The 21459-nt window shown below is 42.4% G+C and overlaps 1 protein-coding gene across 7 annotated transcripts in view; it reads right to left on the bottom strand.

Moving 5' to 3' along the window:
- The window catches only part of adgrg6 (adhesion G protein-coupled receptor G6), a 142968-nt gene that overhangs the window by 23563 nt on the left and 97946 nt on the right, over positions 1-21459 (bottom strand). For 6 of the 7 annotated variants that reach the window (XM_084083284.1, XM_084083280.1, XM_084083283.1 and 3 more), the window contains 16 exons: positions 17093-17181; positions 16690-16742; positions 15962-16000; positions 14898-15046; positions 13729-13840; positions 11242-11330; positions 10712-10776; positions 9994-10130; positions 7655-7820; positions 6941-7087; positions 4498-4614; positions 4225-4270; positions 3890-3996; positions 1774-1901; positions 1404-1672; positions 244-355 (listed from right to left, as the gene is read on the bottom strand). In XM_084083284.1, coding sequence (XP_083939410.1) covers positions 244-355; positions 1404-1672; positions 1774-1901; positions 3890-3996; positions 4225-4270; positions 4498-4614; positions 6941-7087; positions 7655-7820; positions 9994-10130; positions 10712-10776; positions 11242-11330; positions 13729-13840; positions 14898-15046; positions 15962-16000; positions 16690-16742; positions 17093-17181 — 1825 coding nt within the window. The remainder of the gene's footprint in view (positions 1-243; positions 356-1403; positions 1673-1773; positions 1902-3889; positions 3997-4224; positions 4271-4497; positions 4615-6940; positions 7088-7654; positions 7821-9993; positions 10131-10711; positions 10777-11241; positions 11331-13728; positions 13841-14897; positions 15047-15961; positions 16001-16689; positions 16743-17092; positions 17182-21459) is intronic. The other variant, XM_084083279.1, reaches the window with a different exon arrangement.

The raw sequence follows: 21459 nt of genomic DNA on the forward strand, positions 1-21459 counted from the left end.
CCCTTACGGGTCCATTTGGTTCCATTTGTACACTCTCAGAGTTTTAGGGGCCCTCGAAAATAAGACAACCACTATGCCACACTAAATGGAACAGAGCCTTAATTAGTATCATTGGTAACACCCGTGAAGGAAGTAAGAAGGGGCCCAATTAATTCCCAATATGGCTGCTGTGCATAGAGCCTATTTCATTCCATCCTGCCTTTTCCCAAACTATGACTTTTATTTTCTCTGTTATAGACTTACAACTCCGAAGACCCCTGCTCCGTCTCTCCCCCTCTGCCTCTGCCGTACTCCTGTCTGCCGTAGGAGTTTTTGTCCACAGCCACCACGATCCCCACGATCAGAGCTGGGACACCTGTAGCAGCGTAACACACACACAACAATCACAGGACTCAATGATGAGCACATTCACCACGTCTCCTCCATGTTGAATGCTGCTGCACCAGTGTTGATTTTGATTTAGTTTTAGTCATAGTCTTTTAAATAAAATTCCATTTAGTTTTAGTCATATTTTAGTCATCTGAAATCTTTTAGTTTTTGTCTAGTTTTAGTCGAATAGATATCATCATAAAAACAACTTAACCCATTCAATCCGGGCACTCAGTGCCACGCAGCTTGCATATATGCTATTTTTTAATAGCCAAAGAAATCTAAAATGACACAGATGCGTTCCCGGTCTTAAAGGGATATTTCACTTTTTTTTAATTAGTCATTTTATCGTCTACTCAGGCTTTTGGGAGCTCCCAAACTTTTTAAGTTGCTTGAATCAGTATTTAGATATTTGATATGATATTTGATATGTTATCAGACACGCCCCCTTCCTATACAAACCTATTATAACTTCAAACTCATTTAATCATGTTAGTCAATGTTAGATTCATCGTTTTCATCGATAGATTCATCGAAAACACCCGTCCTTGGTTCTGTTGACTCATCCTGCCCACCTAATACGTGAGGGGGCGTGTTTTTTCAATTACTTTTTTCATTTATTTTATTAATTTGTTTTATTGTATACATTTTTTTACATTTTCCAAAAAATATATAAAAAATAAATGAAAAAGTAATTGAAAAACACTACCACAGGTAGGACAATGTCAGTCACAAGGACGGGTGTTTCCGATTAATCTAACACGGTTAAAATGGAGTTTGAAGTTACAATGGGTTTGTATAGGAAGGGGGCGTGTCTGATAAAATGAATATCAAAAATCTAAATACTGAATCAAGCAACTTAAAAACTGTCCGGGGGGCTCACAAAAGCCTGAGTAGACGATAAAAATACCAAAACATTTATTGAAAGTGAAATATCCCTTTAACTCGTTCACCGCCAATGACGTGTTTGACGCGTTTTGGTGTTTTCAGTGTTTACGCTAGATGGCGCTCCTCGTCTACCGAGCAGCACTCACCCCAGCCGACGATGCAGAACTTGAGGATGTAGCGCCGTATGTAGGTGTTGAACACCTTGACCAGAGCGATGTACATGTGGATGGACTCCAGGCCCATCCAGGTGAAGGAGGTCAGCAGGAAGTAGTGCAGGAAGAAGGCCACGGCCACGCACAGCCAATCGGTGTCCAGACTGGCCAGCCAACCGTCCAATAGGAAGACCATGTTGAGGAACAGCAGGGACGTGCTGAGGTTCATCAGGATCTTGGACGGGTAGTCCCGACGCAACTTCCTGTTTGCGATGGAAGGGGGGGTTAAATCAACCACACGCTACGAAAGGAACAAACAGAAGTTGAAGACAAAAAATGTTAAGAAACTAGAGGTCGGTCTCACTCGAAGGCGATGTAGGTGAGCAGCGTGGCGGCCGAGAAGATGGCGGAGATCCCACAGCCGATGTAGGTGATGAAGGTTAGAATCTTCGTGTTCTTCTGGTCTATCTGAGCCGACGCCCCCGAGATATCCTAGATGAGAGAGAACGAGAGAGAGAGAGAGAGAGAGAGAGAGAGAGAGAGAGAGAGAGAGAGAGAGAGAGAGAGAGAGACAGAGAGAGAGAGAGAGAGAGAGAGAGAGAGAGAGAGAGAGAGAAAGAGAGAGAGTCGAAAGTATGCACACGAAACAGAGGTGTTACCAATGATACTAATGAAGGCTCTGTTCCATTCTGGTCAAACAGAGTCAGGGTGCTGATATTGTGCATGTTGACCCACTGGAAACACTCTGCTACACCAGTGGGTCTAAAGTTGGGGTCCAGGGACCCTCATGGGCTTCCAAATGGCCCCATATGGGTGTGTAACTCTGAGAGTGTACAAATGGAACCAAATGGACCCGTAAGGGTCCATTTGGGTCCATTTGTACACTCTCAGAGTTATGCGGGTCGTGGAAACCACTGTGCTAGACTAAATGGAACAGAGCCTTCTTTAGTATCATTGGTAACACCTGTGTTACGAGATTTTTTTATATGCTAGGACAGCAGTATTTAGGACGCCGCTTGTCCTTTCCTCTTCAACGAGCCGGCGATACTCTGGACCACTCACGGTGTTATTTATGTACACAACCAAGACTAACAAATATTATACCCATGTTCGTAAGTAGCGTCAGATATTTCAAACACCCGCGCCAAGTCCAAATACACAGCCCGTGTCATCAATCAACACAACAAAAACATCATCTGGGATGTTTTTGTTTGCGAAGCTTATAGATAACCACAACAAGTGTGTCTGGAGCATTCTGGGAGCACCTGGGAATGTTTAGATTTAGTGCATTATTGCATCAGATGCACACAGTCATGGCCTGGGCCGTAGAGTGGTGGTCCAGGCACCCTAGGCTGCAATGCCAGCCTGACAGCGTGTCGGGTTCCCGATGACCTTTGCTGCGTGTCACCCCCATCTCTTTCCCCATTTCCTGTCAGCCTACTTTCACTATAAAAATTGATACACACAGTTAAATGTACGAGTGACCATTTATCTATTTAGAATGTACTGTACCAACAAATGTAATTAGTTACATTGTACATTCCCTGAGTTAAATCAGTGGTTATAGTATATCAGTGGTCAAACTAATAGTTAGTTATATTAGCAAAGGAACCCAAAGTTCTGCTTGTGGTGAGGCAGACTGTAGGGAAAATAAATACTGAGGCACTCCGTCTTCAGGTGAAAAAGAATAATAATTTATTAATGTGACTCAATATTTTTTTCCCTACACCACAAGCGGAACTTTGGGTTCCTTCGCTTCTATGCCTATGCCTGTTCCACTGAAGAGCACCTGTTTTGAGCCACTGTGATTGAATCCAGGCAGCTCTTCGCTTTTCTTTTGTTTTAATAGTTATATTAGTTGCTACAAGGACAAGTTGTACCATAGCAAAACAGGCTGTACCAAAACAATAGCTATCAGGCCTAGCGGAGACATCTTGGCTCCTACAAGCTACAACATATCATGTCATATCATAATGTATTGTATAAGTGCACTTGAAGCTCATTGCACAGTATGAGCTTCAGGCAGTACTACCTGTCTACCAGTAGGTGTCCTACCAGACACCAGGGTTTACATTTCTCAGTGGAAGAGTAGGGAGACGAAAACGTTTGAGAACTATTGATTAAGAAGGAATTTGTAGAATCGGCCACAGGTCTTAATGGGTTGATATGGAGATAGGCGAGGAATGTATAATTCCCTGCATTGACACAGGTTGTTGCATATGATGAAAAATACAGAATGCACTAGGAATTTCAGGGTGTGGAAATTGTAAATAGTTGCCAGCACTTGCAGTCCTGCTTTGATACACAGTAAAATATCTCAGTGTTAATTGAACTCACACACACACACACACACACACACACACACACACACACACACACACACACACACACACACACACACACACACACACACACACACACACACACACACACACACACACACACACACACACACACACACACACACACACACATCTTACCATGAGGATACCAAAGTGTGTGAGGTGGTCACAGAGGCAAATGGTTTTGTTGCTGTTGGAGTCCGGAGCCACTCTGCAGCCTTCTCTATTCCAGCCTCCAGCACCATCTAGTGGTCATGAAGAGGTATTACTTTAAAACATAATTCCTTCTTTTCACTCAACCCCTACCACCCACCACAATGTATTATACAAATAGTCTTGGGTCCTTGTGTGTCACTGAAAAAACTATGTTGAATGTTCTACAAAGCCTAAGGAAAATAAATAACACGCGAGCATTATTATGTGCGAAAAATGAGACAGACTCTGATAATACAAGTACATGGACATGAACTGACCCTTCATGGAGAAATCCCAGAACATACAGATGGGACTCGGGGACGGCTGAAAAGACAGAAGAAAACATGTACATCAGGTTTACCCTTACACAGTACATAGAACTATGTGTTTAAATAAATAAACACATAGAAAAACTAAGAAGCCAACCAGGTGCTCAAAGTATACTGATGGTGCGTCTGGGTTCAACGGAAATTCAAAGAGGAAGAGATCCGAGCACTCAATCTTTTTTTAAATGAACACGTGTGTGTGTGTTTGTGTGTGTGGTAGTGTACCTGGTAGAAGAGGTGTGCTATCTCAATCTCCACGGGGTCCTGCAGGTTTCTGATGGAGAAGTTCCCAACGCTGCTGGCTACGACGTAGCTGTTCAGATTCAGACCGTCCTGCTCGTTCTGACACACACACACACACACACACACAACAAACACACACACACACACACACACACACGCACACAACAAACAACAACACATCGTTACTGCCAATTGTGGGGTTTTGTTTTTAAGGTGCCATTATTAAATAAGTATCCAACGATTCCCAAGCCATGATGTAGAGGAAAAGTAACTATTAATAAACCAAGGGTTTTGTTAAAAAGCATAATTATAAAATATACTCTCAACAAGTACTGTATATTATTCAGTACACCGTACTCTGAAGTTTACAAATGTTACAACTAACACTAAGGATTTGAATGTGTATATTAACCAGTAATCTCCATTTCAATGCCGTAGCAAACCAGATTAGGATTGCACCCAGCTTTGAAGTCTTATTAAGAGGTAAGAACTCTTTTAATAATAAACACCCCTGGTCTTTTACTATTTATTTACTCTTTACTGAATCAAAATGCTGCTTCTGTCAAAAAATTAATCTTTATATGCAGTCTGTACCACACTGGTTGGGATAAATGTGCATTAAAAATAAATAATATTCATTATTATTAATTATCTATTAATTATCATTTCTAGTCCATACCCGGGGATGCGAATGCAAATGGTAAATGAATGTGCAATTTACAATGAATTAAGATTAATTGGCCTTCAAAAGTCTGCAACATTGAGACTCCTTCGGTATTGTTTAGACTGAAATATCATTATTGTTCAATGTTGTGACTTCAAGTGTTTGTGTGAATGCCCATGAAGAATGGGTGCTACTGCCTAGTGTATATCTTACATGAAAAGCACCCTTGTGAGCAGAGCAGCACCCTTGAGCAAGGCATTTAACCCATTGAGACCTGAAGCCTAAAATCCCAACAGTTTTCTCAAAAACGTATGTTTCTGTATCAGTGCTCAATCAGTATCGGTGCTCAATCTTTTTCATGTCAAGGACCCCCAGAATTATATGTATTTGACCGCAGACCCCCATCAAAATATGTTGTTCCAGGGACCCCCCAGAAGCAAAGATTTGAGTTTAAAATGTTCGCTTTAAAATATATATATATTCAAAGAATTGCACAAATTTTCACGATTTTTCAAAAATAGCAGATCTACAAGCTCGTAGCGCGGCACTCGGTGCCGCGCTACGAGCTTGTATATCTGCTATTTTTGAATAGCCCAAAGTGTAAAATAATGCTTTTTAGCTCAAATCTAAAAAATGACACAGTTCCAGGTCTTAATGGGTTAACTGGGATAACATGCCACAGGAGCTCCTCGTGGCCAATAGCGAATACTTGACTACTGCCCGGCATATGAATATAAAGTTCATCCTTGCCCGGATCCATAATAGGTCGTCTATATGTAAAGACATATTCAAATGTGACGCTCTCAAAGGCAGTTGAATTTCAGCAACAAGTTGATCTTCATTCAGAGCAAAGAGAGCTCCCTGGCTTTGGACCCTCTGTGCTTGGTAAGATGAGATGGCTTAGAGCCACAATTTAAATGGACTGTACTTCTCATTGTGTATTTTGTCTTATAGCCTATATCGCCATCGTCTGTCTGCCTCTAATTGTCTTGGCTGTGTGTGTGTGTGTGTATGTGTGTGTGTGTGCTTGTGTGCGTGCGTGCGTGCGTGCGTGCGACCGTGCGTGCGTGTGTGTGTGTGTGTGTGGGGGTTAATATTTATACAGTCCAAAAAGCATAGTGGCACTCTCCTGGTGGAGATAATAAGGAGCTGCGTGACGGAAAACCTGTAGAAGAAACGTTTGTAACCTGTGAACACCCCCAAAACACCCCTAAAAAGAGGCTGAATTCTGGCTGACAACCTCTTCAAATAGCTGCTAACCACTTAAGGCCTATTTTAAACTTTTTTAAAGTTACATTTTTTTTTTAGAAAACTCTTCAGATTTAGAACAGTGGTTTAGAACAGTGGTTCTCAAAAATAGCAGATATACAAGCTCACAGCGTGTCACTTAGTGCCGAACTGCGAGCTTGTACATCTGCTATTTTTGAACGTTTTAGAAAAATCTTGAAAGTGTTTGAATTTTTTTTTAAATATTTTTCAATCTTTTCTTCTGGGGGTCCATGGCCCAAAACATTTTCAGATGGGGGTTCGCGGCCAAATACATATCATTTTGGGGGTCCTTGGCAAGAAAAAACGTTGTAGAATTGGGGGGAAAAGAAACATGTTGGTTTGACCAGAAGCGGCGGTGCCATTTCCATAATTATAGTCGCTCCTGGGTCTCCAACCCGCTCTAACCCTAACCCACCTCAGGTGAAAGAACAGCATCACCTGACCGATTTTTAGTAAAATGTAGCCCCTGAAGGGAGGGACTTTGAAACCAACCTGGAAGAGGTTGGTCTTGCTGAAGAACATGAAGTTGATCCTGGACACGGTGGCCTTGTCGGCCTCAGTCAGCGTCAGGTTGGAGAGGAGCGTGGCTGGCAGAGTCACCTGAGCCAGAGGGTTGACACGCTCCGACTCAAAGTCAATCTACAGGGAGATGGGAGGAGAGGAGAGGAGAGAGCTTGTAGATCCGATTTTTTTGAGTTTTGGCGTATAAGGAAGTATAATAATAATAATAACACTCTATTCATGTAGCACCTTTCAAAATTCAACAAGAAACATTTCAACAATCAACATGATAGACTGAAATTAGTAGAAGTAAGCACTGAAAGCTAACCTATAAAAGTGAGTTTTAAGCAGGGATTTAAAGCAAGAGAACAACGGCAGTGTAGCAGTTGGAGCACTGGTACTAAAAGCCAGATATCCTTTGGTCTTTAAACTACAATCTCGGCTCTCTAGAGAAGTCCTCTGCCTGAGGGCTTATGTGGTTAAAGCAGGTGCTGGTGCCAACAGAAAACAGAAAAAGAAGGTCCGCACACTGCAGCTCCCTTGAGTGCAATTTACTGGAACATCGACAAGCGGAGTGGAGTCTAAAGTATAAAGAGCATATTAGCCTCAAACATCACTTGTGGAATGTGCCAATAAATTGCACTTAAGGGAACTAATACAGCGTACAGAGCTGTCTGCACAAAGCTAACATCCATCCGACTGTACCTGGGGGTCAGTGGTATTAGGAGGGATGAAGGCGCTGAACGAGGTCCCGTTAAATATGCTGGTGTTGAGCGCCAGCGCGCCCAGGGCCAGGTGTCTGGAGCTGATGGTGACTGACGGGCCGTCAAACTCTAGCTTCTGTATCAGCTCATCTACGGTCTTAAGAGCTCTGAGGGAGAGAGAGAGAGAGAGAGAGAGAGAGAGAGAGGGAGAGAGAGAGGGCGAGGGAGAGGGAGAGGGAGGGAGAGAGAGAGAGAGAGAGAGAGAGAGAGAGAGAGAGAGAGAGAGAGAGAGAGAGAGGGAGAGAGGGATTTTTATTTATTCATGAGAAATAAACAAAACAAACAAATCCAAGTCCCCACTAAATTCTTTCACACCTCTGCCCTCCATCCAGTTTTTTCTTTCCCTCTTAGATAAATTACCAACTTTGCTTGCCGAAGGAGGACATTCAGCAATCTACCTTTTTTCTTCTTCTTTTTCCCATACATAAAACCAAATATAAACATCTGTTTAGTAAAGTGCTCTCCAAAGGACAAAACACTAAGTATTCTGAGAGAGCGAGAGCGAGAGCGAGAGTGAGAGAGAGCGAGAGAGAGAGCGAGAGAGAGAGAGAGAGAAAGAGAAAGAATGGAGGACACAATTCGCAATACCTTGTATTGCGAATTTGTACTTCCATGTACTGTTATGTACTGCCATGTACTGTTCTCATGTCTTACTAAATAAAGTACATCAATCAATCAATCAAACCATAGAGGGGGGAGAGAAAGAGCGAGGTAGTGAAAGAGAGTGACTTCCATCATTGATGTTATTCTTACTTAAAGTTCTTTAATGAAACCATTTAGACCGGGAACGCATCTGTGTCATTGTAATATTTATTTGGCTATTCAAAAATAGCAGATATACAAGCTCATGCAGATCTGCTATTTTTGAATATATATTTTTTAAAGCGAACATTTGTAAAATGTTTTGTTCCAAAGATTTGAGTTACAAATGTTCGCTTTAAAAATATATATATTCAAAGATTTGCACACATGTTCACGATTTATTTTCAAAAATAGCAGATCTACAAGCTCATGAGCTCAAGCTATGAGTGTGTATATCTGCTATTTTTGAAAAGCCAAAGAAATCTTAAAAGTACACAAATGAGGCTTTCCCGGTCTTAATGGGTTAAGCAATATTACAAAGGGGAGCAACTCGCTCTCAAAATAAAAATACATATTTTTCTGCTAATTGTTCTCTCACTTTTCATGGAAATAATGTGGGGTCCGACTGAGACATTGATGTCTAGTCCCTGTTAGATTCCACCAGCCGCCATGTGCCAGTGAGATGGCTCTGAGCCGGCCAACTTGCGCTAACGAGCTAAATAAGAGATTGTGGTTTCTCAAACTGAATAAATACCAGACATAAACTGAACAAGAACAAGAACGGTCCCTGATTAGCGCAGTCTCTTTATAACTGAATCACTGCCAGGGCTATTTCTTTGTTTTTGCTCTGACGGATTCGTCTGGTCTCTCCAGGCTAGATGAGTCTAAGACACTGTGCACTTCACATGCATTTTTAAACTGGTGGTGCAAGTTAGGGGGGAACTTCTATTACACACTACACCAGGGGTGGGGAACTTTGATGATGGAGAGGGCCACTATGTTTCCACACTCACTCCAGAGCAGACACCTCTTGTCTCTGTATTTTAACTTTTTTTCATAAATTAATGCCGTAATTCACCATTCTATGTCACACAAAAGTAGCAAAAATAGCCAATCTACAAGCTCAAAACGTGCCGCACTGCGACGCGTTTTGAGCTTGTAGATTTGCTATTTCTGCTACTTTTGAATTGGAATCCTGAAAAGTAACATTTTTATTTAATTTCAAATGCATTTAGTTATACTTATGTTAACTTTATGAACTTAAATACAAATACATTGGAGATAAAAAAAATACAATATAATTTTAATACTAGTCATTGACCTACTAATATAGACTGAAGTAATTAAAGCGGGTCATGTTTGCATGATTGGAATTGTTCTGAAATCAATAATATATCAGTATTTCCCCCGGGCCGCAAGTTGCCTTTGTATGCACTACTCAGTCAAATCGATTTCACTGGGCAATGTCGAGGCTGAACCTATTTCTAATCAGTGGCGGAGTACTGTTTATTGTGATCGAACAGGTGTGCTTTCATGCTCATTTGAGCACGGCTGGAGAACTTATTTCAAGATTGTTTTTTTTTAAATAATTAAGCAGCTCGAAGTTGGAAAATGTGATATAATGAAAATACAATATGAGAAGAGAAGAGAAGAGAAGAGAAGAGAGGAGAGGAGAGGAGAGGAGAGGAGAGCTCTTACGTCTCAGAGGCAGCGGCCAGGGCCGTTTCGGAGCTGCTCATGACGTTGGAGATGATGGTGACCACGGTGGAGGCCAGCGTGGCGTTGATCTTGGCCACGTTGACCAGCTCCTTGACCTTGGTCACCACTTTAGATACCTGGACACAAGAGACAGAGACACTTTTCATCAGGGATTCCCTAAGTGGGGAGCGTGCACCCCTTGGGGTGCTTGAGCTGCCTCTAGGGGGTGCATGAGAAGAAACAAGTCATGGTGGTTTAATGGACGTAATAATAATTACACCATTAAACCACCAAATGGGATTTTTAATGAAAAAGCATGCAATTAAAACATTTCCTTTGTACACTTTGGTAAAAGTTTAATCCAAAATTACAAATTTACATTTTAACAAATGTAATTATTAATTAATGTACCCAAAATGCATTTCAGCTGCAATTACAGTCATTTGTATCATTTTCTTTCATTTAATGGGGCTTAACTATGACAGCATTTTCCCCCATCTAAAAGTGACGTTTGTAAAGCACAATAAGCACATTGCATTGCCTTGTTGTTGAAATGTGCTATACAGAAACACTTTCCTTTCCTTGCCTAGTGTGTAACTTTGTTGCAATTCATTGAAACTTTGTTACAATGTAGTTTCAATTGAATTCAAATGTGCACATTTCTGTGCTCTCTTGAATATTTATTGTGCTCCACACAGGAAGTAGTTAGGATTCTCACTTCGTCATTGGACAGCTCGTTGTTGGTGATGTCCGCAAGCTGAACCGCCACTTCGGCCGCATTCTCTGCACACACACACACACACGCACACGCACACGCACACACACACACACACACACACACACACACACACACACACACACACACACACACATTGGTAAAACATGTGATAGAAGTTAGGAAGAGGCCAATTTCTTTCCAATATGTCTGCTGTGCATAGAGCCTATTGGATAGCGGGTAGAGGAGAGGACAGGAGCTACTGTGTGCGGGTGCATGTGTGCACTCATGCTGCTTGTATGTGTGACAATGCATGTGTGTGTAATGCGTCTGTTTGCGAGCACGCATTATGTGTCTGTGTGTGTGCGTGTTTGTCCATATAAATGTCTATGCACTCGCATGTGCCTTTGAGAGAATGTACACATCTAAATATGACAGTGTGTGTGTGTGTGTGTGTGTGTGTGTGTGTGTGTGTGTGTGTGTGTGTGTGTGTGTGTGTGTGTGTGTGTGTGCGTGTGCGTGTGCATGCATACCGGCTGACACTTCAATAGTGTCGATGTCTGTGCAGTTCTTGAAGTCTGGAGCCGACCAGTAGGACGAGTAGTTCTGACGACTGATCACACTGCAGGAGAGAGAGAGAGAGAGAGAGAGAGAGAGAGAGAGAGAGAGAGAGAGAGAGAGAGAGAGAGAGAGAGCAAAAGAGCAAGACAGTGAGATGTCATTTCTCAACAGAACATACTGAGGGACTGCCTCTTCAATGCACTTTACAATAAGACCTTCTAAACTAAACAGACGTTTTAAGACGGACCCTATAAAGCATCGCCGAGTGTGGATTAGCTAAAGTGGCCTGTGGTTGCGGTGGAGAGCAGCTGTTCAACATTATTTCTGATAGGAAGTTAACGCCTAAATTTATGCTCCGTCCCAGGATGGACGTCATACACAGAATAAAGCCCATCTACGGGCTCACAGCGAGCCGTAAGGACAAAGAATGAACCAGGCTACAGTAAGTGCCGGCCCCGTCATTCGTGGTGAGTTGCTGCATGGGTTGTAAACCAGCCGTCCTCCAGAGAGTCCTGTTGGAGTTATGCAGCGGTGCAAGCTCTGAATATTCAAAAGCACTTCATACTGATGAAGACTTGAAACATGACCCTCCCTATGCAGGGCCGGATTAGCACTATGTGGTGCCCCAGGGCGACCTCAAGGTAATCACTTACCCTATCTTTAACCATAGTTTTCTAGAAATGTTCTGATTCTTAGATTAGAACATCTAAGGATTAGAACATGTTAGCTTGGCTAACATGTTCAATCCGCCAAGCTAACATGTCCAATGTTAGCTTGGCTGATGGCACTGATGTCACTTCAAAACATGTAAACAATGTTTTGAAGTGACACACCTACTTACAGGTCTCTATTTCGTCATACGTCTCGCTAGCCAATCAAAGCACACCCTTTCAACATATTGTCACGTGTCACATGAAGCTTGACCAATGTTAGCTCGGTGGACACACGGAAGGACGAGAACGAAAACAATAGTCTCCTGGCGGAGACAACTATGCCATATCAATGGAACTATGCCATATCAATGGAACTATGCCATATCAATGGAACTATGCCATATCAATGGAACTATACCATATCAATGGAACTATGCCATATCAATGGAGCATCCACTGTTGGTACAGAGGCCTCTCTGAACGACACTCTTGAACAAAAGTTCATTCCATGCTTACACTGTGTGTGTAAGCATGGAATATATGGAATATACCGAAATAAACACGTTCCATTTTGTCCATTTCATCGATTTGTCTCGATTCTTTGCCTATCACGCCTTTTAAACTTTTAACCTACAAAGCATGAGCAGAAAGAAAGAAAGATCGAAAGTTATATAACTTTTTTTTTGAAATCCGCACATAATTGATATGCACAGGGGAGGTCTAGACTCAAAACTCCCAGTTTATCACCGACATCAGCAGGTTTCTGTTTGCTAATTTCACTTGAAGTTAAATTGGGCCCATCTGTTTTGCATAAGGTGCGAGCCGGAACACACACAATTTGTTGTGTTTGTTTTGTCAATGATAAATGCAGGAAATTATCCCCGCCGTCGTTTTGGCACTGCCTCCAATGATAAAGAACAAGGCCTTAGTAAATTAGATCTCCAAGGGCACCTTGTCTTAGAATTATCACAGATCAGGGGAGGAGATAATGAGAGCCTGTGTTCAGGTGTTAAGGGGGAGGAGAGGAGATAAGACAGAGACCGACACGGTGGGAGAGGGCAACGGATCAAAGACCTACGAGAGAGGAATACAGAGGAGAGGAGAAGAGAGCAGGGGAGAATAATAGCGAAGACATGGCGAGAAAAAACGAAAGACTGACCAACTTTCTGTGTTACGTAGGTGGCCCCCGCTTTATAGGAGACCGGAAGCAGGTTGGAGTCTATGATTTCCAATGGAAGAGTGAACGTGAACGCGGCTTTTGAACCGTCATGGTCACTGAACTAAATATTGGACCCGATCGTCACACAAAGCCACACAATCTTCCCAACATTTTGATACTAAAATGGCTTTTTTTCAGAGAGACAAATCAGGAGAAATTCAACTTTGTTATCGACCTTTCTCTGTCCCAGCAACACACGCTCGCGGGATCTAGCACCAGTAAACATAGGACGTCCGCAAGATTTGCCATCAGGCGGCGGCCACTTAGAAGACCATTTCGCAGTAGCGAAGCAACGGTTGGGCTACTGTATCTTCCTAAAATAATCATCTTTGATAATAGGCTCTATGCACAGCAGCCATGTTGGAAAGAAATTGGCCTTCCTTCCTTCCTTCACAGGTGTTACTAATGATGCTAATTATTGTTCCATCTGTTCCATTTTGGTCAAACATAGTCAGCGTGCTGATATTGTGCGAGCCAAATGTCTGGGTGCTCGTATGTGCCTTCGGCGTAACAACTGTGTGTGTGTGCGTGTGCGTGTGTGCGTGTGCGTGTGCGTGTGCGTGTGCGTGTGTGTGTGTGTGTGTTACCAGGTCCTGCTGGCTCTCTGGTCCTTGTTGGGGAAGCAGGGCAGGTACTGGGTGACCGTAGGTCTGGTCTCAGGCCAGCTGTAGTGCAGTACGCTCTCCTCTGGACAGTGCTCTGTACACCACAAACACACACAACACACAACTTTGTTTTAACATTAAGCTCCTACAGTGAGCTCTCCTCTGGACAGTGCTCTGTACACCACACACACACAACACACAACTTTGTTTTAACATAAAGCTCCTACTGTATAAGCAAACACACAGACAACTTTTTTGTTTGTTTTTATCCACTTAAGCCCTATTCTATACTTTGCCTTATGACGCGGTCGTGCGGTGGATGTAGCTGATCCACAAGCTATAGCTACAAGAAGAAATGTGTCTTTTGAAGACATTTCCCAAAAGAGACGTCAGGGCTTAGAGATGGTTAAATTGTGTCCATGTCGAGCCTGTTCAAAGTGAGAGGAATTTTAATTGTCTAATCTAGGGTATCTGCTTCAGGCCCATTATAGCACACATTTGTCCCTCAGGGTGGTTACAATTAAGATGATAAAGACACAAGAAGCAGAGGCAACAAGGAAATAGACAACAAAAAAAGTATATATATATTCAATTACATAAATGATGTTGGTTTATAAAGCACTGAATGGGTTTAAGGCCAAAAATACATGTGTGATCTTGTGGCACATTCAAGAACGACCCAGACCGCTGAAGACATCTGAAACAAAGTCTGCTTCCTGTCCTCAGAGTCAGAACTAAACATGGAGTACAGTTCTCATGCAGCACACATCTGGAAGACACTCCCAGAAAACTGCAGGTCCACTATAACTGATAGTTATTTTAAATCAAAGCAAAAAAACATTTTCTGTTTGTTGCTGCATTTTATTGAGATTTCTTTATTTTATCATTCTCGAGCACTGTAATTCTTATTTTTCTGGTTTATTAATGTTTGATTTTTTTTTGTTTATATTCAAATGTCCTTTAATGATGTGTTTATTTTGCTGTCTTGATGTCTAAATGCTTTTTTTGTCTAAACTTGCCTTGCAGATAACAGTACAAAAACAATTAAATTCCCAAAGGGAAAAATCTCTCTTTGTAACCCTCAAAACAGAAACCTACTGCGTTGCCATTCGTTTTTCCCATGCGGCGTGTTTCTCCAGGCTCTCTCTTACCTATAGACTTGACATCGATGGAGCTGTAGTGAATGAGCAGCCCGGAGCTCATGGACGCGTCACTGCTAGACAGCCTGGACGACACGGCCGCCTCCCCCAGACTCTCGTTGGTGGTGAATCGATCGACTAGCAGAGCCTGGCATGTATAGCTACGGAGGAGAGGAGAGGAGAGGAGAGGAGAGGAGAGGAGAGGAGAGGAGAGGAGAGGAGAGGAGAGGAGATTATGTATAGTTCACTCAAAGTGTTTACATTTCATAGGAAAGTCTGACATCACTGCCGCTAGAGGGCGCTATACCCGTGGCTCACGGCGTCATTTTTGGTATTGGAACTCCCATAGGGGAATCTTAGATCGTGGCATGTAAGAACTGTGTTCCAGAAATAAACAAACCACCTCGGCGATTGTAACAGAGGGCAACCTTTTAATTGTGTTGCATCAAGGTTCTATACTATAGAGGTGACGGCTGACTGAAAGGTGATAATGGGGGAGTGATTAGAGGAGAGCCTAGGGGTTGAATAAATTACCCATTGTTCATTGGTCCCATTATCAGGCTCTGAGAGGTGCAACTGTTGAAGTGCTAATGCTTTGAAGGGATTTTCTCAGCTTGGACTTTATAGCTTATCTTCTTCACATTATGTTCCCATTTCAATGAATGACACATCATTTGAAAGCTTACATTCTGCACATTCATAAGCTGTAAAAAGCAGAACAATGACCATGGGCTACTTGTGTCTCAAACCACTGTACTGACTCACATAATGGATACTGACGGTGAAAATCCAAAGAGTTTTTTTTCTTTTCTACAAACACAGACGTTATGAAAGATTTGCCTATGGGATTTTCAATACCAAAAATAACGCCGTAACCCAGGGGTAGACGGAGTGGACTTCCGTGCTCTATTTATGCTCTGTCGTACGATGGCGTCACAGACCGAAATCAGCCGATCTACAAGCTCACAACGCGTCGCGGATGGGACGCGTTGTGAGCTTATTAGAGCGGCTAATTTCGGGTCGCACGACGGGCTTTAGCTCACAATGGTATACAGTATAAAAAACATGAAAAGAACCTGGTGCTGATGCTCCTATCCACTAGGCCTGGCTGGACACTGTAGAGAGGAGAGTGAGAGTAGAGAGATTACTATAAGCACCCACTTCTTCAATCAATGACTGCCCTTTTTCATCCAGACAGAAAAGCGGGGGACTGACTGTGAAGCTCCTCAGCGCTTACATTTCTATAGGCCCTGGTGTATAAATAGGTCCAGATGCAAGTGTTCTTATGATGTGTTCACACTTTTCAAATCACGTTACTCGTAAGAATTTGGAGTATTTAAACTTGCGCGGATACACGAATGATGCAACAATTTGCATTGCGTCACCCTTGTGTCACTCCGGTGCAAATTTGTGTCTATTCCAAGGTTATTATACTATGAAATAAATAGGCAAAGAAGTAAACCAAGGACATTTTCTCAATGATTTTAGCCTGTTTTAGTTTTGTAAACCCAACACAGTTTCAAGGTCTATTTGCATCTTTGCATTATCTTCGCATGTGATAACTACTCAGTGGTGTAAAGTAATTAGTACATTTACTCAAGTACTATACTTAAATAAAATGTTGAGGTATTTTTACTTTTATGGAGTATTTCCAATTTTCAGTACTTTTACGTCTACTCCACTACATCTCTTACTTAACCGTGGACATTCATCTTGGACCTTTGGTTTGATTGAGGCCTGTACAGTACGTCAAACTAGACACGTTCATATCTAAGGAAACGAGTCAGTAAAAACAGATCTCCACCTGATGAAGTCGACATGAACAGCGTGGGTCCAGTTCTGGAATGTCTGGTTCAACTGCAAGAACAAATATATATATATATATAAATCATTACATCGATTATGGAATTATGGTTGGTTTTCCACTGGCGTATGTACCGTACACAGCAAAATCCCCAGTGATAATGTATCCATGTAACTTGATCACGTTGTGAGCTTAATAGATCCGTTATTTTGGAATCATATTTTGGGACAATTTGACAACACAAATCTTCTCTGATAGGGGGGCTCTGGTACGTACACACATCTCTTTTCAGACGGGGGGCCGCGGCCATGCAAGTACATATCAATTTGGAGGATCCTCCTTGACAGTGGAATGTTTGAGAGCCACTGGTTCAATAAATACGGAGGTGCAGAAAATGTCTCACCCACTGAACCACGGCCTGCTCCACGTCTGCCTCCGTCAGCTCAGAGCCCTCGTCGTCCACCTCAAACGAGAGCCTGTAGAAAAGACCCTCTGCCACAGCAGAGAGAGAGAGAGAGAGAGAGAGAGAGAGAGGGATGGGGAGAGACGGGGAAGAATAAGACGTCAGTTGCGATTTGACACGTGGCTGTTAAACGGAGAACAGGGTTTCCCTTCTCTTTTTTTTCTCTGCCTTCTTCCGTGCGACATGGCAGGAGATAAATGGTGGAGCTATAAGGGTGATTGAGTCGTGCAAAAAAATCCAATTTTATTCTGTCAAAATGATGTGGGCAAAATCTGCTGCCTTACAGATAAGAATGGAGGAGGAGGAGAGGGGGGGGGGAAAGGGGGGCTGAGAGAGAGAGAGAGAGAGAAAGAGAGAAAGAGAGAAAGAGAGAGAGAGTAGGCATTTTGGAGAATGGGGAATGTGGAATGTGTCCTCCTAAGGGCCTGTTGTGTTGTACTTCGTTGCGTGCGGTGTCATGCACTTACGATTGCAGGTCAACACACTCGCAGTGCAACGCATTGTGAGTTTGTAGATCGGCCAAGTATAAATGCAGTAGTGGAAAGTAACTAAGTACATGTACTTAAGTACAATTTTGAGGTATTTGTACTTTACTTGAGTATTTCCAATTTCCAACACTTTTACTTCTACTCCACTACATCTCAGAGGCAAATATTGTACTTTGACTCCACTACAATTATTTGGAAAGTTTAGTTACAAGTTACTGTTCAGATATGAATTATGATATTATGAAACGTACATTAACCACTTTAGCCCTATTTCATACCTAGGCTATTTGAAAATAGCCAATCTACAAGCTCACAACGTGTCGCATCTCGACGCGTTGTGAGCTTGTAGATCTGCTGTTTTCAAACATTTTAGTACTTTTACTTTTTGTACTTTAAGTACATTTTGATGCCAATACTTTTGTACTTTTACTCAAGTAAAATTTTAATTCTGGACTTTTACTTGTAAGAGAGTATTTCTATATTGCAGTCTTGGTACTTTTATTAAGTAAAGAATTTTAGTAAATTTTCCACCACTGTATAAATGCGACTTTAGAACGAGCGAACGCAGAGCGTGCGTGTTATTCTGTCGTGTATAGCCCTACAGCATGTTGTGTGCACAGCGCTGCGGTTCTCCACTCACTGACCCGTGGAGACCCATAATTCCTGAGAACGCCTGCTGGTTTTCATTAGCATCTGATTAGACATCTGGAACAGCCAGGTGGATGCAAAATTGCATTCATTTGAACGAAAGCCCAAAATATAAACGAAAGAGAAAACTAGCAGTATATAGTGTATTTCCCCAGGGGCTGGAGTTGAGAACCTGCTGGAGTTGATTAACGTGTCACCAAAATACGGTGTGACATACAACACACCCATGTAGCTTAATCTGTCAACATAATTATGCTAATTAACAGCACAACATGCAGTGGGCAGCCATTCTAGAAGTACCAAGCTTCACACTCCGTAGAAGCAGTTTGGTCAGTAGAACCAAACTGTTAAAGACCCAATTGAGGAACACATTTTTGTTTAATGTCTGTATCACTGACTGGGCCTTTAACACAAAACGGCTACGGTGGAACTTTCATATGGAGCAAAAGTGTGATTAAGTAAGCATGTAGTTAAAGCATAAATAGAATAAAACGTTGGGACTGCAATGGTTGGCATTAAAGGACCATTGTACCATTGTCCATTGTCAACATACTGTAGTCCAACAATTTTGCTTTTGTTTACATTTTGTCCCTATTCAATACAAGTTACAGAATACATTTCTTTTGACAGTGTTATCTAAAACTCACTGTAGTGAGTCTTCAAGCTCAAATTTGAGTTGAAATGCAGCACTCGTAAGTAACTATTTTCCCCGGCGTATTCATTTTGAATGGAGAGTTTGAATGGCTTGAACTTATAGTATAATACAGTCATTTTAGATACGGTAAACGCAGCAGTGATTTTCAAACGGGTGAATTACCAATTCCTGGCCAATTTAAAGTACAGTCGTGTTTTTCCCCACACCATTTCAACATGAATGACGTTTAAAAGAGCAGGATGAGATTACTGCATACACTTCCAGTATGTACACATACAGACAGGGACAATCTCTCTGCTCCTTTAACGTGCAATTTCAAAGTAGACACAAATTTTGTCGTAAATGACACACATATTTGCAACATCAAACAATGCTGTCCCAGTTTACTCTACTACCCCAGAAAAGCCAAATTGCAATGTTAATGAAATGAGTTGACTTGCAAATGTGCTGGAGTCTAACATTTACAAGGCTCCTTCTACTCACGGGCCTTTGTAAAACAAAACACCAACAGAGAAGCCATTTATAGGGTAGTAGGGTGGTATAATACACTCTTTTGTTGAATAATGTAGCATTTAAAGAGCACAAACGGAATGCATTGTGCCCATTATGTGCTGAGGTGGTGGTGGTGGTGCATTTCATGTTTTCATGTTTTGTTAAATCTCCTGCTATGCCTCACAGTGGCCACTAGGTGTCAGTCCACTGTCTATAGTTGAGGTTAGTCAGATCTCTCAGTCACAGTCTCCTGTACCGTCCTATAATCTCTCCTCCATCAGCTCTCGTGGGAGCCTCCTGCAGATGTCTTCAGACTTTCATTGGAGTCGTTCGTAACTTTTTTTTTGGGGGGGGGCCAGTTTGGGCCATCTAGCATCTAACAGTCCACATCTCGTCAGGAGATTAAAACAGCAGATTGGATATTTTTTACTCTACAAGGGTCAGTTGGTCATAATGTTGTTTTTTATTGAGGTGGGGTTTATGTTTTTCACTCTGCGAAGAATTGTAAAAAGCAACCGAGCAGGACATCTCCCGGGAAGCTCAGTGGATTGAGATATATAGAGAGTCACAGAGTGTGTGTGAGCGAGAGAGAGAGAGAGAGAGAGAGAGAGAGAGAGAGAGAGAGAGAGAGCGAGCGAGCGAGAGAGAGCAGGTTGAGGGGCGAAAGAAAGGGAGTGAAAGAGAGAGAGAGAGAGAGAGAGAGAGAGAGAGAGAGATAGAGGTTTTGTATTGAACATTCTTTAATGTTGGAAAATGTGATTCTATTTATGAGATGTATGGTATGTATGGAATGAGCATGAGAGGAGAGAGATGAGGGAAGGAGCAGACAGAGACAGAAGAGAGACAGGGGCAGGAGAGAGAGAGAGAGAGAGAGAGAGAGATACAGACAGAGAGAGACATAAAGAGAGGGGACTCTGACAGCAGAGAGAGAGGAGAGACGTGATGAATGCATAGATAATATCCCACATACGCTATAGAATACCAGAATAGAATAAGTAGTACACCAGGGTACACTAGTTCATCATTGATTGGACAACTACACGCCGTGTTAGTGTTCTAAACCCCGCCCCTCAATCACAACCAACCAATCAGCAACCAGAGTATAAACAACAACCCCTTCACCCGATTGACAGCTAACAGCAAACACTGGTGTCGACAGAAGTCCAACAAGGTCTGCGATACTACGGCCCCTAGAGAAGACAACCAGCTACTCAACTACAGCACTGCAAGAATAATTCCACCTCCCACATGTCATTTAATATAGCGTTCGACTGTGAAATTGAATTTATCTGAAAAGAAATGGAGGAAACAAATCTCCCAAATCTCAAAATAATCAAATAACTTGCCATTTAATTCAAGAGACTTGAGTTGAAGATGCTCTTTTGACTCTGTTTAACCCACTAAAACCGGGAAAGCATCTGTGTCATTTTAGATTTTTGCTATTTTCAAAAAATAGCAGATACACAAGCTCACAGCACATCTCTTCGTGCCGTGCTGCTATTTTAGATTTAGTTTTTTTTAGAACTACCGGTTTAGAAGGCATTTGTAGAATCGGCCTCAGGTCTTAACGGGTTAAAGAAAGAAGAAAAAAAAGCTTTAAGACTAAATCCACACTTGAGTTAAAGATGAATATTTCTTGCAGTGCGCTACAGTCATTCCACTCCAATACGGGAGTTCTTATTTCTCTACTTCTACTGTTGGTGTTACTGCATGACATACTGTTCCCTGATGCCAGTCCACACAGACATGTAATATGAAAGCGGGGTTTACATTGGCATGGTGGCAACGTGGCGGGCTTGGTGGCCAAAGTCGTGGCCGCGGCTCCGTGGGTAGGCCGCGCCGTGGCCTTTTTGAGGCCACCACTGCCGGCGGCGACACCAACGCCGCCACTGACGGCGGGCGAAATTGCTTTGAGCGGCGCGATCGTAAATGGCGAGGAGGATGCAGAGGACAAAGACGTTGTGCCCTTTGTGGGCACAACGTGGTGGCCGTTGACGGTCCGATGGTGGTGATGATGATGTGGC

This window comes from Gymnoscopelus microlampas (genome assembly GCF_963454915.1).
Source record: "Gymnoscopelus microlampas genome assembly, chromosome: 16".
In the NCBI taxonomy this organism is placed as follows: Eukaryota; Metazoa; Chordata; class Actinopteri; order Myctophiformes; family Myctophidae; genus Gymnoscopelus; species Gymnoscopelus microlampas.